Genomic DNA, 18,474 nt, shown 5'->3' with positions numbered 1-18,474 from the left:
TAGTGATCTCTGAAGAAACATGTGGTGCTTTTGTTCATTTTGTATATGAAAAGAAAATTAGTACTAATACTGTTTATATTACAAAACATTTCAGTCAGTTCATGCCAAATGATATTTAGACATAGGTTTAGGGCCGTTTAAGGAAAAGCTTGCAAACAGCTTTTCCAGGCCATCATTGTTACCAACAGAACATTTGCAGGGATCTCAAAAGGCCACAGGGTAAACAGCCCAGGCTTCCCACTGGCTTAGAAGTTACAGTGTTTACATCTGTTGTATTGTAGACAATTGTTCTGCTCTGCATGCATGCACTGCTGTTGTAGAATAGATGTTTATCACACAGCTTGAGTACATTTAGCTTCATTATGGTTGCTCATTGCATTTGAGATGTGGCTAACATGGCCATGACAGCCCTGCCCCAACAAAGAGGATGTTGAGTGTCTTCATAACTTTATGAATTTTGGCAAAAACTGCAACAAAAAGAATCTGCGCCTCGCTCCCAAGAGGAGCAATCACTGCTCCACAGAACATCAGTCACATCTGAAACAGATTAGATGATCTTGTAATCATTTTCAAACTGGTACAACAGCACAGTTCAAGTTGAGTGAATCCAAGTTTATGGATGACAACCATAACATCTTTTTTTCTTTTTTCTTTTTTTACCCCCAGGTGGAGAAACTGGCATAGAAAAGGCAGACAAGGCGACAGTCAACAATGAGATGCTATCTGCTGCAAGACGGATAACTACTTTAGAGATGAAGGAGCTGAATGAGAGGCAGAGAGCTGAGCATGCCCACAAAATGTATGAACACACAAGGAACTCCCTGAAACAGGTTGAGGAGCGCAACTTCGAGCTGGAGTCCAAATTTGCAGAAGTAAGAGACCAAGGAAAACAGTTTTTTTTTATTTAGTTTTTTCTGTCAGCTTGAAGAGCTTAAGGTTATTTGGTTCAGATGGCAAATACTTATCTAATTTATTTGTATTCACACTCTACAGAGCCTGCGTGATTCCAGAGTGCTGAAAACTGAAATGAGACATGTCAGACATTTTTGTCTGACAAGTGTTTCTTTAATGACTCTTATCAATAAGTTATTATTTTGTTTATCTTCAGTTGACCAAGATGAATGCAGAGGCCCAAAAGGTTGAGCGGGAGCTAAGAGACGAGCTGGCGGACAGCATCAGCAAAGCTGCGAGCAACGCTGACAGAGCCAGGATTGCAGAGCTGGAGAAGGCAGAGGCTGAGCTCCGCATTGAGGTTTCGAAGTACGTTTGATGGTGTTGACAGTGTCCTGGCATCAGATTGATGGTTTATGCTCTCATCCTGAGATTTACGGTTTTGTTGAAAACTGCATTTGCAGTCATGCCATTGCTTTGGGAATAGATTTTGAAAACCAAAATGTTTTTGAAGTCATAAGAAAGATAAGCTTGTCATAATGACTGTTGCAATTGGAAGAGCTGGAAAATTTAACGTGGGCGGATATCACCGGTAATGAATTTTTTGTAATCATTCATCTTTTTGAAGAAATTACGCTTTTACAGTAATAATTCATGTAACTAAATGAGTGCTATTCGAAATACATTAGGGTTGGTTGAACCAGGCTTCCTGCAGATTTTTGTTTTTACCTGTAAATGTTTAAATCTGCTGTAGTCTTAGCACATCAAAACCCATTAGACTTGCGGTCGTGTAAGAGAAAGGAATGAACACCATGCAATTACAAGAAAAAAATCACTTTGTTTTTACCAGGTATAAACATTAGGTAAATACAACCTCAAATTAACATATCACATGACATAGTTATTTATTTAATAAAAAATATGCCAAAAGTGTGTGGAAAAGTCCACCAATATTGCTGTCAAAGGAATTAAGAGGGTAAGTAGCAACCAGGTATTGCTAATCAAATACACCCATCAGCCGGTGTGAGCACCGCTATAAAAGTAGAGGTTCTGGCAGTTTGTTTTTCTGGAAAGATTATCCACAAGTGGAAAACATTCAAGGCAATCTTCTCAGGAGTGGTTGCCCCTGCTTATGGTTGAGTTTATATTTTTATTTTTCCCCTCTTCTTTGATTGCTTTAATTTTTATTCTATTTTTTCTTTTTTTCTTTAAATTGCTTGTTTTTATGCTGCTTTATGCTGTTCTTTTAAATGCCTTGTCTTTATGTAAAGCACATTGAGTTGCCTGTGGTATGAAATGCACTATATAAATAAAGATGCCTTGCCTTGCAAGTTCACCCCAAGATCAGACTGTGCAATGCTCAGAGAAACCGCAAAACACCCAAGAGCTACATCTCAGACTGTACAGGCCTCAGTTAGCATGTTAGATGTTAAACTGTTCATGACAGTACAATTAGAAAAAGACGTATTTGAAAGGGTCTTCTCTTTACAAAATTTCCTGAATCTTTGGACAGATTAGACTACAGTGGGGATGTTTGGTCATAATGCACCGCACCATGTTTGGGAAGAAAAACAAATACAACACCTCATACTACGGTAATTGTCAAGCACGGTGGTGGAGGGCTGATGATTTGGGCTTGTTCTGCAGCCAAAGGAGCTGGGCACCTTGCAGTCATTGAGTCAACCACAGACTTCTCTGTATTCCAAAGTATTCTAGAGTCCATCTGTCTGACAGCTTAAGCTTGGCCAAAAAACTTTGTCATGCAACAGGACATTGACCCAGAAAAAAATCAGCAAATCTACAACACAATGTCTGAAAAAGAATAGAAAAGTCAAGGCATTGCAATGGTTCAGTCATAGTCAGGGTAACGTGTCATGTGTTGTTCATCTGAGGTTGTTTTTACCTCATTTCAAGACTTGAAAAGGACCAGATGATTTTAATATTCTGTCTCGGTACAGAAAAAAATAGGGGTTGAGAGGGTTTACTTTCTCTGTCACACGACTATCTGCTGCTATGTAAAATAGTGTACGAGCTTTCCTTTGCTTCCACTTGTGTGTGCAGGCTTCAAGAGGTGTCTGATGTGGCCATGACACAGGTATCCGCTCTGCAGGCCAGACAGAAGTCCAAACATAAAGAAGTAGACGCTTTAAGGAGACAAATACTGGATTACCAGGTAGATTACCAACGTTTCTTGTCAAAACTTGCGGAATCGGATACTTTGCTGCTGTTCTTGTTTGTTTAGAATTTACACAGCGACGGTAAATCATGTTTTATGCATCCATTATAAAGACAAAAAAAAAATCTTGTTACAGTTGAATGATGGCTCACTCTAAAGGGGTAAAAAGGATGTTTTGTAGCACTCAGTCAAACTTCAGGGGACTGTGTCTTCACACTGAGTCTTTTTCTCAGTCACAGTCAGATGAGAAGGCTCTCATTGCGAAGCTCCACCAGCACATCGTGGCTCTTCAGCTCAGTGAGTCGGAAGCCTTGGGAAAACAGGAGGCCGCCTCCTCTCGCATCCAGCAGCTGGAGGCCTACAAGCTGCGTGCAGAGCAGCGGCTGGACGCCAGCGAGCGCACTCTGTTTCTCGCCCGCCAGGAGGGCAGAAATCGCTCCATGCACCTCCGACAGACTATCCAGTCTTTACGCAGGCAGTTTGCTGGGGCATTGCCGCTTCCCCAGCAAGAGAAGTTCTCTGTGACGATGGTAAGACTCCAGGAGGACCGAGCAAAAGCCCAGGAGGAGAGGAGAAAGGCAGAGGAGGAGAGGCGCAGGGCAGAGGGAAGAGCTGAGGAGCTGGAGCTGAGGCTTCGAGGGCTGGAGGAGCTCATCTCAACACTGAAGGATGTGAAAGGGGCCCAGAAGGTCAGTGGAAAAACACGCCATTGGCATGTTGCCACAATTATCCATTAGTTTCTGCCGTATTTCCTCTGTAGAAGAGTAAACTGTGCATGACGTGAAACAGGTAACAGAGTGGCACAAGAGGATGGAGGAAGCTCGCCTACAGGAGCTGAGGAAGGGCAGGGAGCTGGTGGTCCAGAGGGAGGAGATCAGATACCTGAAGAAGCTTGTGGAAGAGCAAGACCGAACGATCTGCTCACTGGAGGAGGACGTTGTGCAGCTCAACAACGTGAGAGAAAAAAACTCTGAAAGTCTCTAAACACAAACTCCCAAATTTACTCAGTTGTTGCCATTGTGTTCAGAAATGACATCGTATTTAGAAGGATTAATTCCCTTACAAAGAGGTGAAGAGTAAGGTTGCGGTGAGGTGTTACTGAGTACATACATACATTGGTGGTTTTAAAGAGGTGTGTCAGAAATGTTTTATTCTCTTCTTTAAGATTCAAGAAGAACGCCAGCTCACATGGGATCAAAGAGAAGTCGAGTTGGAGCGTCAACTGGATCACTATGAGAAGCACCAGAATGCGATTCTCAGTGGTGGTGCAGAAAAGGTAAAGCATTGCTTTCTGATTTCAAGAGTGAAGTTGATCAAATTTAGAATAGGCAAAGCTTATTTAAACCATAACAGACTGGACTCCCAGCATTTAGTCCGTCTCTGAAACATAACTGCTATGCTTTTGTTTGGTTCAGTTTGAGGAAGGTACTGGATCCCTCCCAGACCCAACGCTACCTCTTGCTCATCAGTTAGAGTTCGCTTTGGGTAAAATCAGAGAGCATGCCCGTACCATCCTAGACACTCAGGCCACCGGCAAACGTTTGGACAAAGTATAGTATTCAGTCTCTCTTCGTACAGTCGGCATTCCTTTTAAGTTCAATGTACAGCATCAACAGCGTTGTTGTTTATTGTCTTTACATACAGAAGTTGAAAGAGAAGGAAGAAGCTCTGTGGAAGGCCGAACAGAACATCGTATCTAGAGATAAAGTGATCAATGAGCTGCGTCTTCGGCTCCCAGCTGCCGCCAACAGAGAGCGCCTGCTTGCAGACCTCGCCAAGCACGAAGAGGGCCACTCGGGCTCTCAGCCCGCCCTGAAGCTGGCCCACCAGACCATCAAAGATCTCCAGGGTCGACTGGACAAAAAAGAAGACGTGTTAAAGAAATACCAGAACCAGCTGGCTCAAGCCAGACAGGTAGAGGAAAAATAGGAGTGTTTCGCGTTTGGGGCATTTTATCAGTTATTATTCGACTGTTGTCTAATCTGCAAAACAGGTGGATAAACAGAAACTTCAGCATGACGATTAAATCTAACTAATCTAACTATGTTATTTATCACTGCAGTAACTGAAGATCGGGGCAATGGAAGAGCTATTCAGATCATTTTATTTAGTAGAAGTACCAGTGTTGATGAACCAATCTGACCCATCAATGCATGGACAAAGAACATCTGAGGGAACGTTAGCAATAGATCTTTTGGGCCCTGTTCGGTTTTTGAAGGTCACATTTGTTCGAGTTTGGAGGCAGGATGAACAGGCAGTGTTCTTTAAGCCCCACCTGAGCAGTTTTTTTTTGGCGCCCACTGCCGTCCTGCCGGGGGAGGCTGCTGCTGTAGGGGAGTGCTGTGGCAGGGTGGAGGGGGGGGGGGGGACTGGTGTGCAGAAACACCAGAATGCAGGTTTGCCCAGCAGAGTATTACGCTATGAGAGCATGAGCAGTGTTTCTGTCTGTCAGTGGTTTTAATGTTGTCATGTGTATATTTTTGATTTTTCTACTTTTTACTGTTCTTTCTCAATGTTTGTTTGTTTCACTAAGCTGCATGTCGTCGATACAGGATCAGGAGGAAATGATAAAGAGGCATCAGGAGGAGCTGAGAGTGTTGCATCAGAAGTTGGACTTGTACACAGACACCTCCCTGGACCGTTTCAAACAGACAGCAATGGTACTGTCGACTCCATAATTTAATCCACAATGGCATTAGCACATGTGTTTCTTTAGAATGCCCCAAACATACCTGTATAACTGTGTTAACTGTTTCACTCTCACCCTTTAATGCTTTAGTGCCACATAAGATGTTTCAGGACCACGTGCTGAAGCTTGTAGTGTTTCCCTCCAACTGTGCAGACCAAAAACAAACAAACGAAAAAGTTTAAATGGCAAAACTAAATTGGCATTAGTTTTCTAAGCACTTTTTTTACAGGAATCCTCTTTGAGCACTAGTTGAAATTTCAAGTTGGGCTTTGCTTGACCTGGTGTTAACTTCTTTTTGTTCAACGCTCCATCCTTCCTATGTTCAGGAGCTGATGAAGAAGCCCACTCTCAGGGTGCCGACCTCCAGACACCTGGAGCGTCTGGCTGAGTTAGAGCAAACTGTGGCGGAGCAGGACCTTTCCCTCAGCTCCGTCACAGAGAAGCTGAAGCTGACCACAGCTGAGCTGGAGCGACAGAGGACCAAAGTGGAAACACAGGCTAACAAACATGCCGACGAGATGGCAAAGTGATTATCCCTATTTAATTTTTTGTTTTCTTTTCTTCTTCTATCCTTATCTTTGACACAGGGGTGACCTGGGAAATTAAGACTCAAGCAGAATTAGAATACTTTAGATAAGTGGTTTAAGTTAGGAAGCCAGGATTACACCGACTGTGGGAAAAGCCATATGGGTAGTCAACTAATCCCCCTCCCCACCCCCACCCCCACAGTTCACTCATAACATAATTCAAGGAAAAATTTTAAATAACCTCTGGTTTGTCTATGCAACTGTCCAAAATCCAAAAGTTAAGAATTCTTCAAGTTTGAAGAAGTCTTTGAGTTTAATTCTTTAGAGGTTCCATAAACCACAAAAGTCCAAAGGTAATTTACAGATATAAAGCTGCTCCTAAATATTTTACAATAATCAAATCAAGATAAACATTTGCTTAAAGAATGACGAACCCCGGACGTTCCCGTTAATTTTTTTGTTTTCTTTTCTTTTTTTTATCCTTATCTTTGACACAGGGGTGACCTGGGTAATTTAGACTCAAGCAGAATTAGAATACTTTAGATAAGTGGTTTAAGTTAATGCAGACGGACGTTCCCGCCCGTCTGCATTATCTTGAAACCAATATATTTTTAATATAGTATAGGATACCAATATAGTTTTATCATATGTAGAATATCTTGCATAGCTTAAAAAATACGATTAAATCAAAGTAAGTTGAATAATTAAGTTGCAGGAATAAAGCTATTCTTGCAACCTAACACTTTTTTATGGTAAATTGAGGTAAATTCAGCTTTAGGTATTAACAGAAAATCAGATTATGAGTGTAAAGTTCAATAGTGCACTGGCATTCCCAGCCATAGAAGAAGCAAATCCAATGGAAGGAATGGAGACTGACAAACCCAAGACCAGCACCGTTTACAGCTTACATTCATTTAGGTCGGCATCTTTTTGAGTTTTTGGAACTCTAACCCTAAAAACAACATTCTATTTTTGATCGGGATGTAGCTTTACCTAAAGAGTCACTTTGGTGAGGATTTTTGTAGCCAGTGAGGTAGAATCTGTTGGCCTGACAGAAAGTCACGCAACTTGCGTCCTAGTAATCTGATAACTGGCCTCTGCTGGACTTTGTGGTAGAATTATAACCAATTACCGTAAATTCTGGACTATAGAGCGCACTTGAATATAAGCCGTACCCTCTAATTTTAAAAAGAAAATCCGTATCTTGTAAAGGCCGCACCGGATTATAAGGCGCGGGTGTCCACATTGTGATATGAGATATTTACACAGAAAGATGTTACACGTGAGGATTTTTAAACTTTTAAATAAATGCGTATGGTAACATAAACAAATACATACTGCAAAAGCTTTTTTTCCCGAACAGTGCCTGTAACACCGATGGTTTTAATTTAAATACCTATCGGTAACGCACAAATACGTGGCGTAAATGCTTTTATTTCAAACAGTGCCTATAACAAGGCTGGTAAAAAAAAAGACAGTAGCCTACCAGGAAAAGTGATTGATCGCCTTTAATTTAAAAGCTGCATCATATGCATTTCTTCGTTTGTCTTCCACGTTAAGGGTGAGTACAAATGACCGATTTACAATAATTTAGTAGTGTAAGTGTGTTTGATTTATCGTACAATTTCATTGGACCACTGTGAACTATTCATTCATTTTATTGGTCTAATGTTACGAGGCAAAATGTTTTTGGCGGCATGAAAAAAAACATATATTTATAATATTATTAGCACCGTATTATAAGACGCGGTGCTTTAAGCCTGGGAAAAAAGTCCCAGGCTTTTGAAAACCAGACAATTTTGGTCAGAAATATGTTTAAACCAGCCAAACGAGTTTCTTTTTAAATCCCTGTCCTATCCTCAAAACCAATACAGCGCAAGTTCTGAAATGAAATGTAAAAAAGTACATTTTTTTTACTTATAAACTTGATTTTGGCCTCAACTGTCACGTGAAAGGATGCAACTTCTGTGTGTTTTCAGTTGCCTAACACATATGTTAAATGAGGTCAGAATTGCTTAGACTGAACTAGTTGCTTTTAAACCTATCAAATTTTTCTTTTCTTTTTGTACAGGCTCGAGGAGAATTATGTTGGCCAGTTAAAAGCTCTTAGTGGTGAGAGTGAAGATCAGAGGAGTCAGATAGCTCAGATGGAGAAGGAAATGAACAACCTATGTACGGAGCTGGAGGCCCAGAAGGAGGCCAACGTTCGCTCTCCCAGCAACACCATGAAAAACCTCATGGAACGACTGAAAGCACAACTCGCCCAGAAAGAAAAACAGCTCAAGGTTTTTCAGATTTTCTCCTTTTTATGCTTTTGTTTTATTTGGCTTTTTAAAGGGATCAACATGAAGTGTTTGGGCAGGCTCATTTTGAAGCTAAGAGCAATTTATTTCTACTCAGTGTTACTGTTTTACCCTAGTACCTCTCTTTCCCAGTCCAAAGATGTATGTGAAAGCCGTTTATCTGGATATCTGTTTCAACTATAAAAAAAGTAGTTTTGTACAAAAATTAGTACCCAAAAATGAGCTGCATTCTAGTGTATTAACTGTAAAACGCTGCGTGTTTTCTCAGGCTCTCAGTAAGGCTCTGTTGGAGCTGCGGGCGGAGATGACGTCAGCCGCAGAGCAGCAAGTCGTAGCCAGTGCTGCACAGAAAGAGGAGAGTCTAAACGTCCAGTTGCTGGTTGACAGACACACCAAAGACCTAAGGGTGAGGGCTCAGTGTTAGCACAGCCCACTTGTTTTTCACACATAAGCCATATTATATTCACTGTTGAGGTCATTAATCAGTACATGGATAGCTTAGCCAGATGGTTTAGGTTACACAAACAGAAACAGTATTCATAAAACAGGACTTCCATAAAGCTAGAGAAAAATAAATGACCTCGGCTGTATCACTGCCAACAACCTGTTATAGGTGCTTCTGCTTTGTTTTGATTTACAGTCCCATGTTTTTGGCTCCACTGCAGCATCCACATGAATATGAGTCAGTCATAAGGTGAAGCTCGTGAATACTGCACACGCCCACCTCTGTACACAAAACACCATGTTTGACATCTGGCTGACTTCAGCTGGCCCTCACTTCTCATATAAATCACCATTTATCTCAAGAGAGGCTTAACCAGATACACAGAGAGATTTGGCATCAATGGACTTAAACGTCACCCAGAGCAACAGTGCTCAGGGTGATGTGGCTGTTTGCACCTGGTATTACAATGCAACTTTGCTTTCATGTCCCATGTCACCATGTTTCATGTCACCACTTGTGATCAGATGTCATTTGTCTGCAGGCTTCTTTATTTGGGTTCTCTGGGCTTTCTTTAGGCCTTTCAAGGTTTTTCTTTGGACATTGGATGTTTTTTCATTTTCAGTCCAGTCCTTGTACCTGACCATTTTCAATTTTTTTTTGTTTGTTTGTTCAGAGTCGAATTTAAATTGTACACTGTGTGCACAATTATTAGGCAAGTGAGTATGTTGACCATATCATCATTTTAAGGCATATTTTCTAACTCCAAGTTGTATAAACTTGAATTAACCATAGCAGGTGATGTATATCTGTGTAATGAGGGAGAGTGTGGCTTAGGGAGGTCAACAGCCTATACTAAGGTGTGTATAGTTGTTAGGCAGCTTCTTTTCCTCATGCAAAATGGGCGAAAAAAGAGATTTAACTGACTCTGAAAAGTCAAAAATTACATAAAATCTATCAGAGGGATGCAGGACTCTTAAAATTGCTAAGATATTAGGGCGTGTACCTCTGGGCCAGTATCCAGAAGTACAAGATGTTCAGTGCTCAGAGGCATGGCCATGGTAAGGAAGGCTGAAACCTGACCACCACTGAACAAGACACATAAGCTGAAGCGTCAAGAATGGGCGAAGAAATATCTCAAGACAGGTTTCTCAAAGGTTTTATGGACTGATGAAATGAGAATCACTCTTGACGGACCAGATAGATGGGACCGTGGCTCGATCAGTAATGGACACAGAGCTCCATTTCGAGTCAAGACGCCGGCAAGGTGGAGGTGGGGTACTGGTATGGGCGGGTATTGTTAAAGATGAACTGGTTGGACCTTTTCGGGGGTTGAAGATGGACTCAAAATCAACTCCCAAACCTACTGCCAGTTTTAAGAAGCCAATTGAGAACTTGTTCTTAAACCAGTTCTTAAACAGGAGATTTACAGTGAAGGAAAAGAGTACACCTCTCTGAACATTGTCTGGGAGGCTGTGGTTGCTGCTGCACAAAAAGTTGATTGTCAACAGATCAAGAAACTGACAGACTCCATGAATGGAAGTTTTATCACTGATATTGAAAAGAAGGGTAGCTATATTGGTCACTGATTTTTTTTTTTTTTTTTTTTTTTTTTTTTTCACTTTTACGGGTGAAAATAAGAAACTGAGTTGGGAAAACGTGTTTTTAATTTAGTTAAATCAAATCAAATCAAATTTATTTGTATAGCACATTTCATGTACAAAACAATTCAAAGTGCTTCACATGAAATAAAAGCAACCTAGTTGCGTAACAATTCTGCACACTAATAGTTGCCCAATAATTGTGCACATAATAGATTTTTCTCCTAAGAAAGCCAAAACCTCACTTTTACTTTCTTGAATATTCATGTTTGAGGTTTATTAACATTTTGGATTGACCGAGAGCCCTGTAGCTGTTCATTAATCCTCAAAAATATGACTTGCCTGATAATTGTGAATTGTGCAAGTGTACGTTTCTGCAATTTGTTACTCGCAGCCTGTCAGGAAAAAAGACACATCATTTGTTCCCATTAATTTAGCTGTATAAGAAAAATGCCAAAGGCAATACAGTTTGACGGACAAAGCATTTTTTTGCATCAACAATGTGATTTTCAAAGAGTTATGAGCCAATGCTCAGTGATGCTGCTGGAGTGAACATGAATGAGGAGCAGGAAGCTTTCTTTCAAATAATTTCCTTTTTTTTTTCCTTCCAAACACTGATCGAGCAAGAAAAAGACTCAGTGAAAACTCTTGTTCTTGTGTAGAGGATCATGAGGTGAGTAGGTGTCCAGACAGTGTGACCCCAGACGCTTTTATATGTATACTAATATGAGAACTAATCATATCTGTGAAAAATGGATTTAGTCAGACATGAACCCAGTGAAGAAGTCCCTGTGGGTGCAGTGTTACTGATGGCTGGCAGGAAAAGGCTCCAGAAAACAGTTCTGGCTCCTGTTCAAAAAGCATCAGTTTCAAAAACTCAGTTAATACAGTTTTTTTTCCCCACAAGTCATGATTTCATTAGATATATTCACTCCCTGTGATCAGTGTGCTGGTGGTCATTTTTTAAATAATTCTGGTTAACCCCTTAACGCCTATTGTCGCATATATCGTACAAACCGTTTGACTCAATCAACCAGCTGAGATAGCATCTTTATTCCCCCAATGCCGGTTAGTCCATATTCACTACGGACCTAGGAACCTTCGACAAGCACTTGTAAAAAAAAAAAAAACGGTGAATAAAAAAACATTGTTTTTTCACTGTTATATTACTGTGTTGTTGTTATCATATTATTGACCATTATGCCTGGTGTTGCAAATAAGCAACATGCCAAATTGACTCCAAATTGACCAGGATGCCTGTTGTCGCAAATTTGCAACATACCAAAATTTCTATTTATTTTTTGTGCAAAAGTGAAATGAATAATCTCAGCATTATTTACCATCTACTTAAAGGCTAAAACACACACAAAACATTTTTTTATATACAGCTATATAAATTCAGGCGTTAAAGGGTTAAGATGGACTATATGCTAAAGATAAATATTCCTGTCCAATCAGCTCTAAAAAGACCAGGATGCTGACGTTTCAGTTTGAGATGTTACAGTGCCTCCGTACATCTATTACACAGTCTACTAGAATAGAATAGAATAGAATAGAATAGAATAGAATAGAATAGAAATTCTATAGAAAAATAGAAAAATACTTTATTCATCCTCCAATGGGGGAAATTCAAATTAGTCAAGTAGCTAGTATTAACAACAACAATAATAATACCAATTCTAATAAAAATACTACTACTAACTAATAATAATAATAATAATAATAAATGACTAAATAAATAAAAAATCAATCAATCAATTTGAGAAGAACTTAGCTGCCACTGTTAAAAAGCCTTATGGCTGTGGGAACAAAGGACCTCCTGAACCTCTCAGTCCTGCAACGCAGAGAGATGAGCCTCTCACTGCAGCTGCTCCTCTGTCCTGCCAGGATGCTGTGGAGAGGATGTTTATTATTCTACAAAACAGTATAATTTCCTCCTCATCAGTTGCTCCACCAGAGCACTGAGAGGGTCCAGCCTTCTGCCTACTACAGAACCAGCCTTTTTCACCAGTTTGTCCAGGCGCCTACAGTTTTTGTCTGTCGTGCAACTCCCCCAGCAAACAACAGCATAGAACAAATTACTATCCTGCTCCAGCGCCATATGTGCTCTGAGTTTACTGATACCAATGCATCCTCAGTGCATTTACAGCTGTACTTAAAACTGTCCACATTTAATCAGATAGTCCAGGATGCATGTTGATGTGTGAACAGCTTCAATGTGGGTTTTTTTGTGCGTTATGCTTGATACCAGAGCAGTAATATTTATTAGGTAAACGTGCATTTTTGAGGGTTTTTTGAGGGGTTTTTGGATTGCTCATGGCATGAAAGATGGCAGAAGGATCAGGCTTTGTTTTTTTTTTTTCAAAGGCACAAGTGCAAGAGCTTAACGAAGAACTACAAGCTGCAAAGGAGTCTGCCAGAACAGCTCGAAGCCGGGAGAACGTCCTAAAAGAGGAAGTGGAAGGACTGAACCAAGAGATCCAGAGATGTCAGAAAACCCAGAGACGGCTGCAGGCTGAAAAAGAGGAGCGGGAGCAAGAGATCCAGGAGCTCAAGCAGCGAGTAAACAGGCTCACCAGCGCCATGCAGGTTTGTATCTGTACGTGTGTGAAGCCATACATCAAACGACTGACTTGAGAGGAAGCAGCCGGTGGAGTTGGACTTTGGTTTCGAGTTTATTGTAATGAGTTGCCACATGACACTGCCACTATTACCATCACGTCATGTGGACAAGTGATTCAAACCCTCTGACTTAGACATGACATTTAGACCTTGAAAAAAAATAAAACATAGAGATGTGAGACAGGCAACCCCTGTTAGGCTCCACAGCAAATTAAAAAAAAAATTTAAAATGTGGAATGCATGAAGACTGGAATCTCACATTCTTCAGAGATTTAAGATAAACTGCAGGGAACATCTGTCTGGACTTAATTATTCAGGTATTCTTGTAGATTAGTGCCCCATAGCAGTGACATTTAAGATGTTTCTCAGGACTGTATCTGTTTAGCTCATGCAGACTATTCAAGCCATTACAGCCCTCCTTTTAACAGAAATAATCAGGGACTGTCCTGTCAGCAGCGCTGTCTGTCTCCACTCTATCTGTCTGAGAAAAATGAGGCGCGTCTCTATATTTGTTGATAGAATCAACCAGAACCAGATGGGAGAGGACCTACCATCGAAAATCTGCAGAAGAAGATCAGAGGGCTGGAGTCTGAATTGGAGAAAAGAGTCTTTGTGAAATATGTCAAGGACGATAATGGAAAGGTTGGGTCAGCGTTAAACTGTTCGGGTACTATTTTAATAGCTCTGCAGCTACCAGAGAAATTAGGTCTGTTATTCCATTAACCCTCTGCACAACCTTCAGCTGTGGGAACTGCAATGACCATATGTTGCAACAGGTCTTAATGGGTAAAAGCATATTCGCATTAGGGTGGTCTCTTGGTGCCCAGTGTAGTGTACACGGCTTACAGGCTGAAGAAGACGCAGCAAATGTCAGAAATCAAATCAAATTTATTTATATAGCACATTTCATGTACAAACAGTTCAAAGTGCTTTACATAAAATAAAAGCATGGTAGCGGGGAGTGGAAGAAGCATTAAAATACAAAAAAGAAGAAAGTCATCCTTTTATTACAAAAGATAAATGTTTATAAAATAACATAAAAGTCTATACTTTTTCACAAAATATGTTATAATTCTAACATATGTATAGAATAAAATATAGAGCAGCCTGTGCTTTTTCATGAATACAAGCGATTCTGACAGCATTTGTACACAGTAGATAGATATTAAGGCCTTCTGTAGTTTAATGAGTTTCTGCAGCTGATGTACAACTTCACTTTCGAATAGACTAAAGAAGAAATTGCGCGGTGGGATGAGGGCAAGAAGTGGCAAACCAGGTTGGAAAAGGTGAAGAATTCACTGAAGGAGAAGGAACGGGAGAATGAATCTTTGTCAAAGCAGCTCAGCACTCTCAAAGACCTTTATGCCAGGTCAGTGTATTCGTCATACGAACCGGTTTGGACAGGTTTCTTTGATTCTGCTCAGTGTATACACAAAGACTCCTATGTACAGCTGTACATCTGTCAGTAGAGCTGTCACATAGAACTCCATGTTTGACGTAAACCACCTTTATTTATTTTATTTTGCACGCAGACTGGAGCAAGAGAAGGGTGCACTGCAGAAAAAACTGAAGCTTCGAGGTGTGACTGCTGATCAGGTGGTGGGGTTGCGGTCAACTGAAATGGAGAAGGAGATAGAGGAGCTGAAGAAAAGAAACTCAGAGCTGGAGACGGAGATCCTCACCATAAAGTATGTGTCAGTCTTTAAAAATATTTGCCCCCGTATATGAATTATTTTGCTTTCATGACAGTTTTTTTTTACTCTTATCATGAGTTAATCACCTTGAGTGTTTTTATTCCACATGTGTTTAATACTTGTTCACCGCTTTTCTTTCACTCTGCGGCCTAATACATCCCAAACCGTCTCAACTTGGTACAATGTTGGGTAATTTTGGAGGCCTTGTTGTCCTTTTCTTTTTACGTTAAAAAGCTCTTACATTGGCCTGAAGGTGTATTACTTAAAGGTGATAGAGAATGGTGGAATGGGGCATTAATCCTTGTTCTGTGATGTGATATGTAGCCCAAAAAAAATTGGTTGGGTCTGTAATGGCTCAGAACCTCCCTAAAAGGCTCTCTGAAACAGCTGTTACTATGCTGGGTTTAGAATGCGTCTTTTTCTGTCGTTTCAGAGCTTATCTGGCAACCTCATTATGAAATGCAGGTTGCCGTTGCTTGATTGGCTGCCCTTGCTCTCACTGAAAACAGAGCTATAGAGTAATACACTGACTGAAAAGAAAGCTCATAAGAATCAGAATTCGTTTTATTGCCATTGTTAGTGAACAGTGTTCACTAACTAGGAATTTGCTGCGGCGTAAGGTTCAAACATGTAACATAGGATAAAAAATAAAGAATAAAAATATATGAATATAAAATGTACAAGGTGTGTACAACAATACACAGTATCCAATATACAGAGCAACAACAGTGCAGCTTCATTAGTGCAATTTTAATTATGGTAAAGTGACTGGGGCAGGTTATGAGGTGATTATGAAGTGTTCATAAGTCCGACTGCAAGGGGGAAAAACTGTTTTTGTGACGGGAGGTTCTAGTCCGAATGGACCGAAGCCTCATGCAAATAGTCCATGTGCAGCGTGAGAAGGGTCAGCTGTGATCCGACCTGCTCGCCCCATAGTCCTGGAGAGGTGCAGCTGATCACCGGAGCGAGACACAGACTGCAGCGAGCGCGCAGCGAGCTCTGTGTCTGTCCCTGTCGGAACTGACCATGAGCTGCTCGGAACGGAGCTTTGTGAAACTGTAGTCCGTGAAATGCGCAGCGCAAAGGAAAAGTCAGCGGTTGTATGTACTGGGGATGCTGTTAAAAATAAATAAAAGCCATTGATCGCGAACATTGCTTTCCGGGGGAAGAATATGTAACGATCGTAGTCCGCTTTCACAGCCTTGGAAGGCTCACCTGTTCCTGTTTCTCGCTGAAGGGGCGTGTCTAAAACGGAGTGGCTGTGGACTTGGGTGCGTGGGGGGGCGATTTCTGAAAAAGTGACGTCACTTTTTCACAAAAACAGATAGGGGGATATATATTAAAAAGGGGAGTACTTGAAACAGAGGTTCTGACGCTTGCTGGCACTCCATGTGTACTCCCCACAGCGGGGAGACTCAGGACTAACACCAAAAACGGGAAAAAGACGATTTTGATTCTCTATCCCCTTTAAGTTGTCATTCTTTAGAGAAACATGATGGCACCACTAAGCACCAGCCACATAGTTGCTGCAGGGAGCTACACTATATTGCCAAAAGTATTCGCTCACCCATCCAAATACTTAAATTCAGGTGTTCCAATCACTTCCATGGCTACAGGTGTATAAATTCAAGCACCTAGACTGCTTCTACAAACATTTGTAAAAGAATGGGTTGCTCTCAGGAGCTCAATGAATTCCAGCGTGGTACCAGGATAGGATGCCACCTGTGCAACAAGTCCAGTCAAGAAATTTCCACAGTCAACTCTCAGTGGTATTATAACAAAGTGGAAGTGATTGGGAACGACAGCAACTCAGTGGAGTGGTAGGACACGTAAAATGTCAGCGGGTCAGCGGATGCTGAGGCGCATATGCGCAGAGGTCGCCAACTTTCTGCAGAGTCAATCCAAACTTCACGTGGCCTTCAGATTGGATCCAACATGACTGCTGCACCAGTGCACAAAGCAAGGTCCATAAAGACATGGATGAGCGAGTTTGGTGTGGAAGACCTTGACTGGTCCTGACCTTAACCTGATAGAACACCCTTGGAATGAATTAGAGCGGAGACTGCGAGCCAGCCCTTCTTGTCCAACATCAGTGTCTGACCTCACAAACGCGCTTCTGGAAGAATGGTCACAAATTCCCATAAACGCACTCCTAAATCTTGTGGAAAGCCTGCCCAGAAGAGTTGAAGCTGTTATAGCTGCAAAGGGTGGGCCGACGTCATATTAAACCCTATGGATTGAGAATGGGATGACACTTAAGTTCATATGCGTGGGAAGGCAGATGAGCGAATACTTTTGGCAATATAGTGTATGTTGATGTTTGTTACGTGTGCACCCCAGGCCATCACACCCCCTCCTCCGTACTTCACACTCAGGACCACACATGCAGGTACAGTCCCTTCTCTTGTACTGTGTCAACAGTTGGAAGAGTTTGAACCTGTAAAACCAAAGTATACATTTCCACCTGTCTGATGTCCACCTCTTCCTTATATTGGCCTCTTTCAGGCTTGATTTCACTGCAGCAATGAAACTCTGATTCACTCAGTCTACTCCCAATAGTTGATGTTAAAATGTGTCTGCCAATTGAACATTTAACCTCATTAGTAATAAATGATGAATTTAATACCTCAAATGAACTTGTATCATGCAGCAGTGTTGGTCCTCATGGCCCCCATTAACTGAAAATCATTCGAGGTGATTATCTTTTGAAGCCGGTCGAGCGCATGCCAGGAGTGTGTAAAGCTGTAACTTGAGTAAAAGGTGGATACTTTGGAGAAACTATAACATATGGAAAACTTTTTATACATATGTATGTACTTTTTGTATCTACTTCATGACTTCATATGTATTATTTCATAGTTCTGATGTCTTCAGTATCCTTCTACATATAGAAGAAAGAAAAACCTAAGCAAACGCGGACAGAATACACATACCTTTAAGTGAATTTGTCAGGAGCATTAGCACAGGGATTTCAGTTTGTTGAGCTTCAGTTTCTGCTGTGTGTTATTTCATGAAGATGAAGCAGCATATCTGAAAGCCATCTGTCCGAGCTCAGTATTTACTATCAGAACCTGGAGCTGAAGCCAGTCAGGTGTTTGATGAGTTCCAGATGCACAGATTAAGATAAATGAGGGAACGTAAAGCGATCATTTAGAAACTTGTCTTAACAAATAGGAGCCAACGAAGTTAAAGCAAGATTACAGGCTTATCCAAATAACTGGATATCTGTCTGATCCTAACAGCAGAGATTTATGACTATACCTTTTTTTTTTTTTTAATCTAGCATCTAAATTTTTCAGAATGCCCCGTTATGATTATTTGCAATATATCATATTCCTTTATTACCGTTATTGGACCCATGTGAGAATTGACTGAGAAATAGTTTAGCATAGTTGAGCTACAAGTATTAATGATTGGCCTCATAATTTAATGATAAATTACAGGAATTTGACCTTTTTTTCCTCTGGTGTGGAGAAAAAGTATGGCGGCATTATTTTGGGTGGGGCAGTAGTGATATCAAACCTTCAAA

At 40.9% G+C, this 18,474-nt stretch overlaps 1 protein-coding gene across 3 annotated transcripts in view; it reads left to right on the top strand.

Annotated features, from left to right (window-relative positions):
* Positions 1 to 18,474, top strand: part of cep290 (centrosomal protein 290) — a 54,748-nt gene that overhangs the window by 25,665 nt on the left and 10,609 nt on the right. For all 3 annotated transcript variants that reach the window (XM_075470507.1, XM_075470506.1, XM_075470508.1), the window contains exons 26-41: positions 667 to 872; positions 1,109 to 1,260; positions 2,953 to 3,064; positions 3,301 to 3,756; positions 3,857 to 4,021; positions 4,233 to 4,343; positions 4,483 to 4,617; positions 4,712 to 4,981; positions 5,620 to 5,727; positions 6,083 to 6,282; positions 8,355 to 8,568; positions 8,855 to 8,992; positions 12,997 to 13,218; positions 13,771 to 13,893; positions 14,478 to 14,620; positions 14,784 to 14,939. In XM_075470507.1, the coding sequence (XP_075326622.1) occupies positions 667 to 872; positions 1,109 to 1,260; positions 2,953 to 3,064; positions 3,301 to 3,756; positions 3,857 to 4,021; positions 4,233 to 4,343; positions 4,483 to 4,617; positions 4,712 to 4,981; positions 5,620 to 5,727; positions 6,083 to 6,282; positions 8,355 to 8,568; positions 8,855 to 8,992; positions 12,997 to 13,218; positions 13,771 to 13,893; positions 14,478 to 14,620; positions 14,784 to 14,939 (2,911 nt within the window). The remainder of the gene's footprint in view (positions 1 to 666; positions 873 to 1,108; positions 1,261 to 2,952; positions 3,065 to 3,300; positions 3,757 to 3,856; positions 4,022 to 4,232; positions 4,344 to 4,482; positions 4,618 to 4,711; positions 4,982 to 5,619; positions 5,728 to 6,082; positions 6,283 to 8,354; positions 8,569 to 8,854; positions 8,993 to 12,996; positions 13,219 to 13,770; positions 13,894 to 14,477; positions 14,621 to 14,783; positions 14,940 to 18,474) is intronic.

The sequence above is a fragment of the Odontesthes bonariensis genome, chromosome 7 (assembly GCF_027942865.1).
Source record: "Odontesthes bonariensis isolate fOdoBon6 chromosome 7, fOdoBon6.hap1, whole genome shotgun sequence".
Lineage (NCBI taxonomy): Eukaryota > Metazoa > Chordata > Actinopteri > Atheriniformes > Atherinopsidae > Odontesthes > Odontesthes bonariensis.
This window is presented reverse-complemented; position numbering and strand designations above follow the sequence as displayed.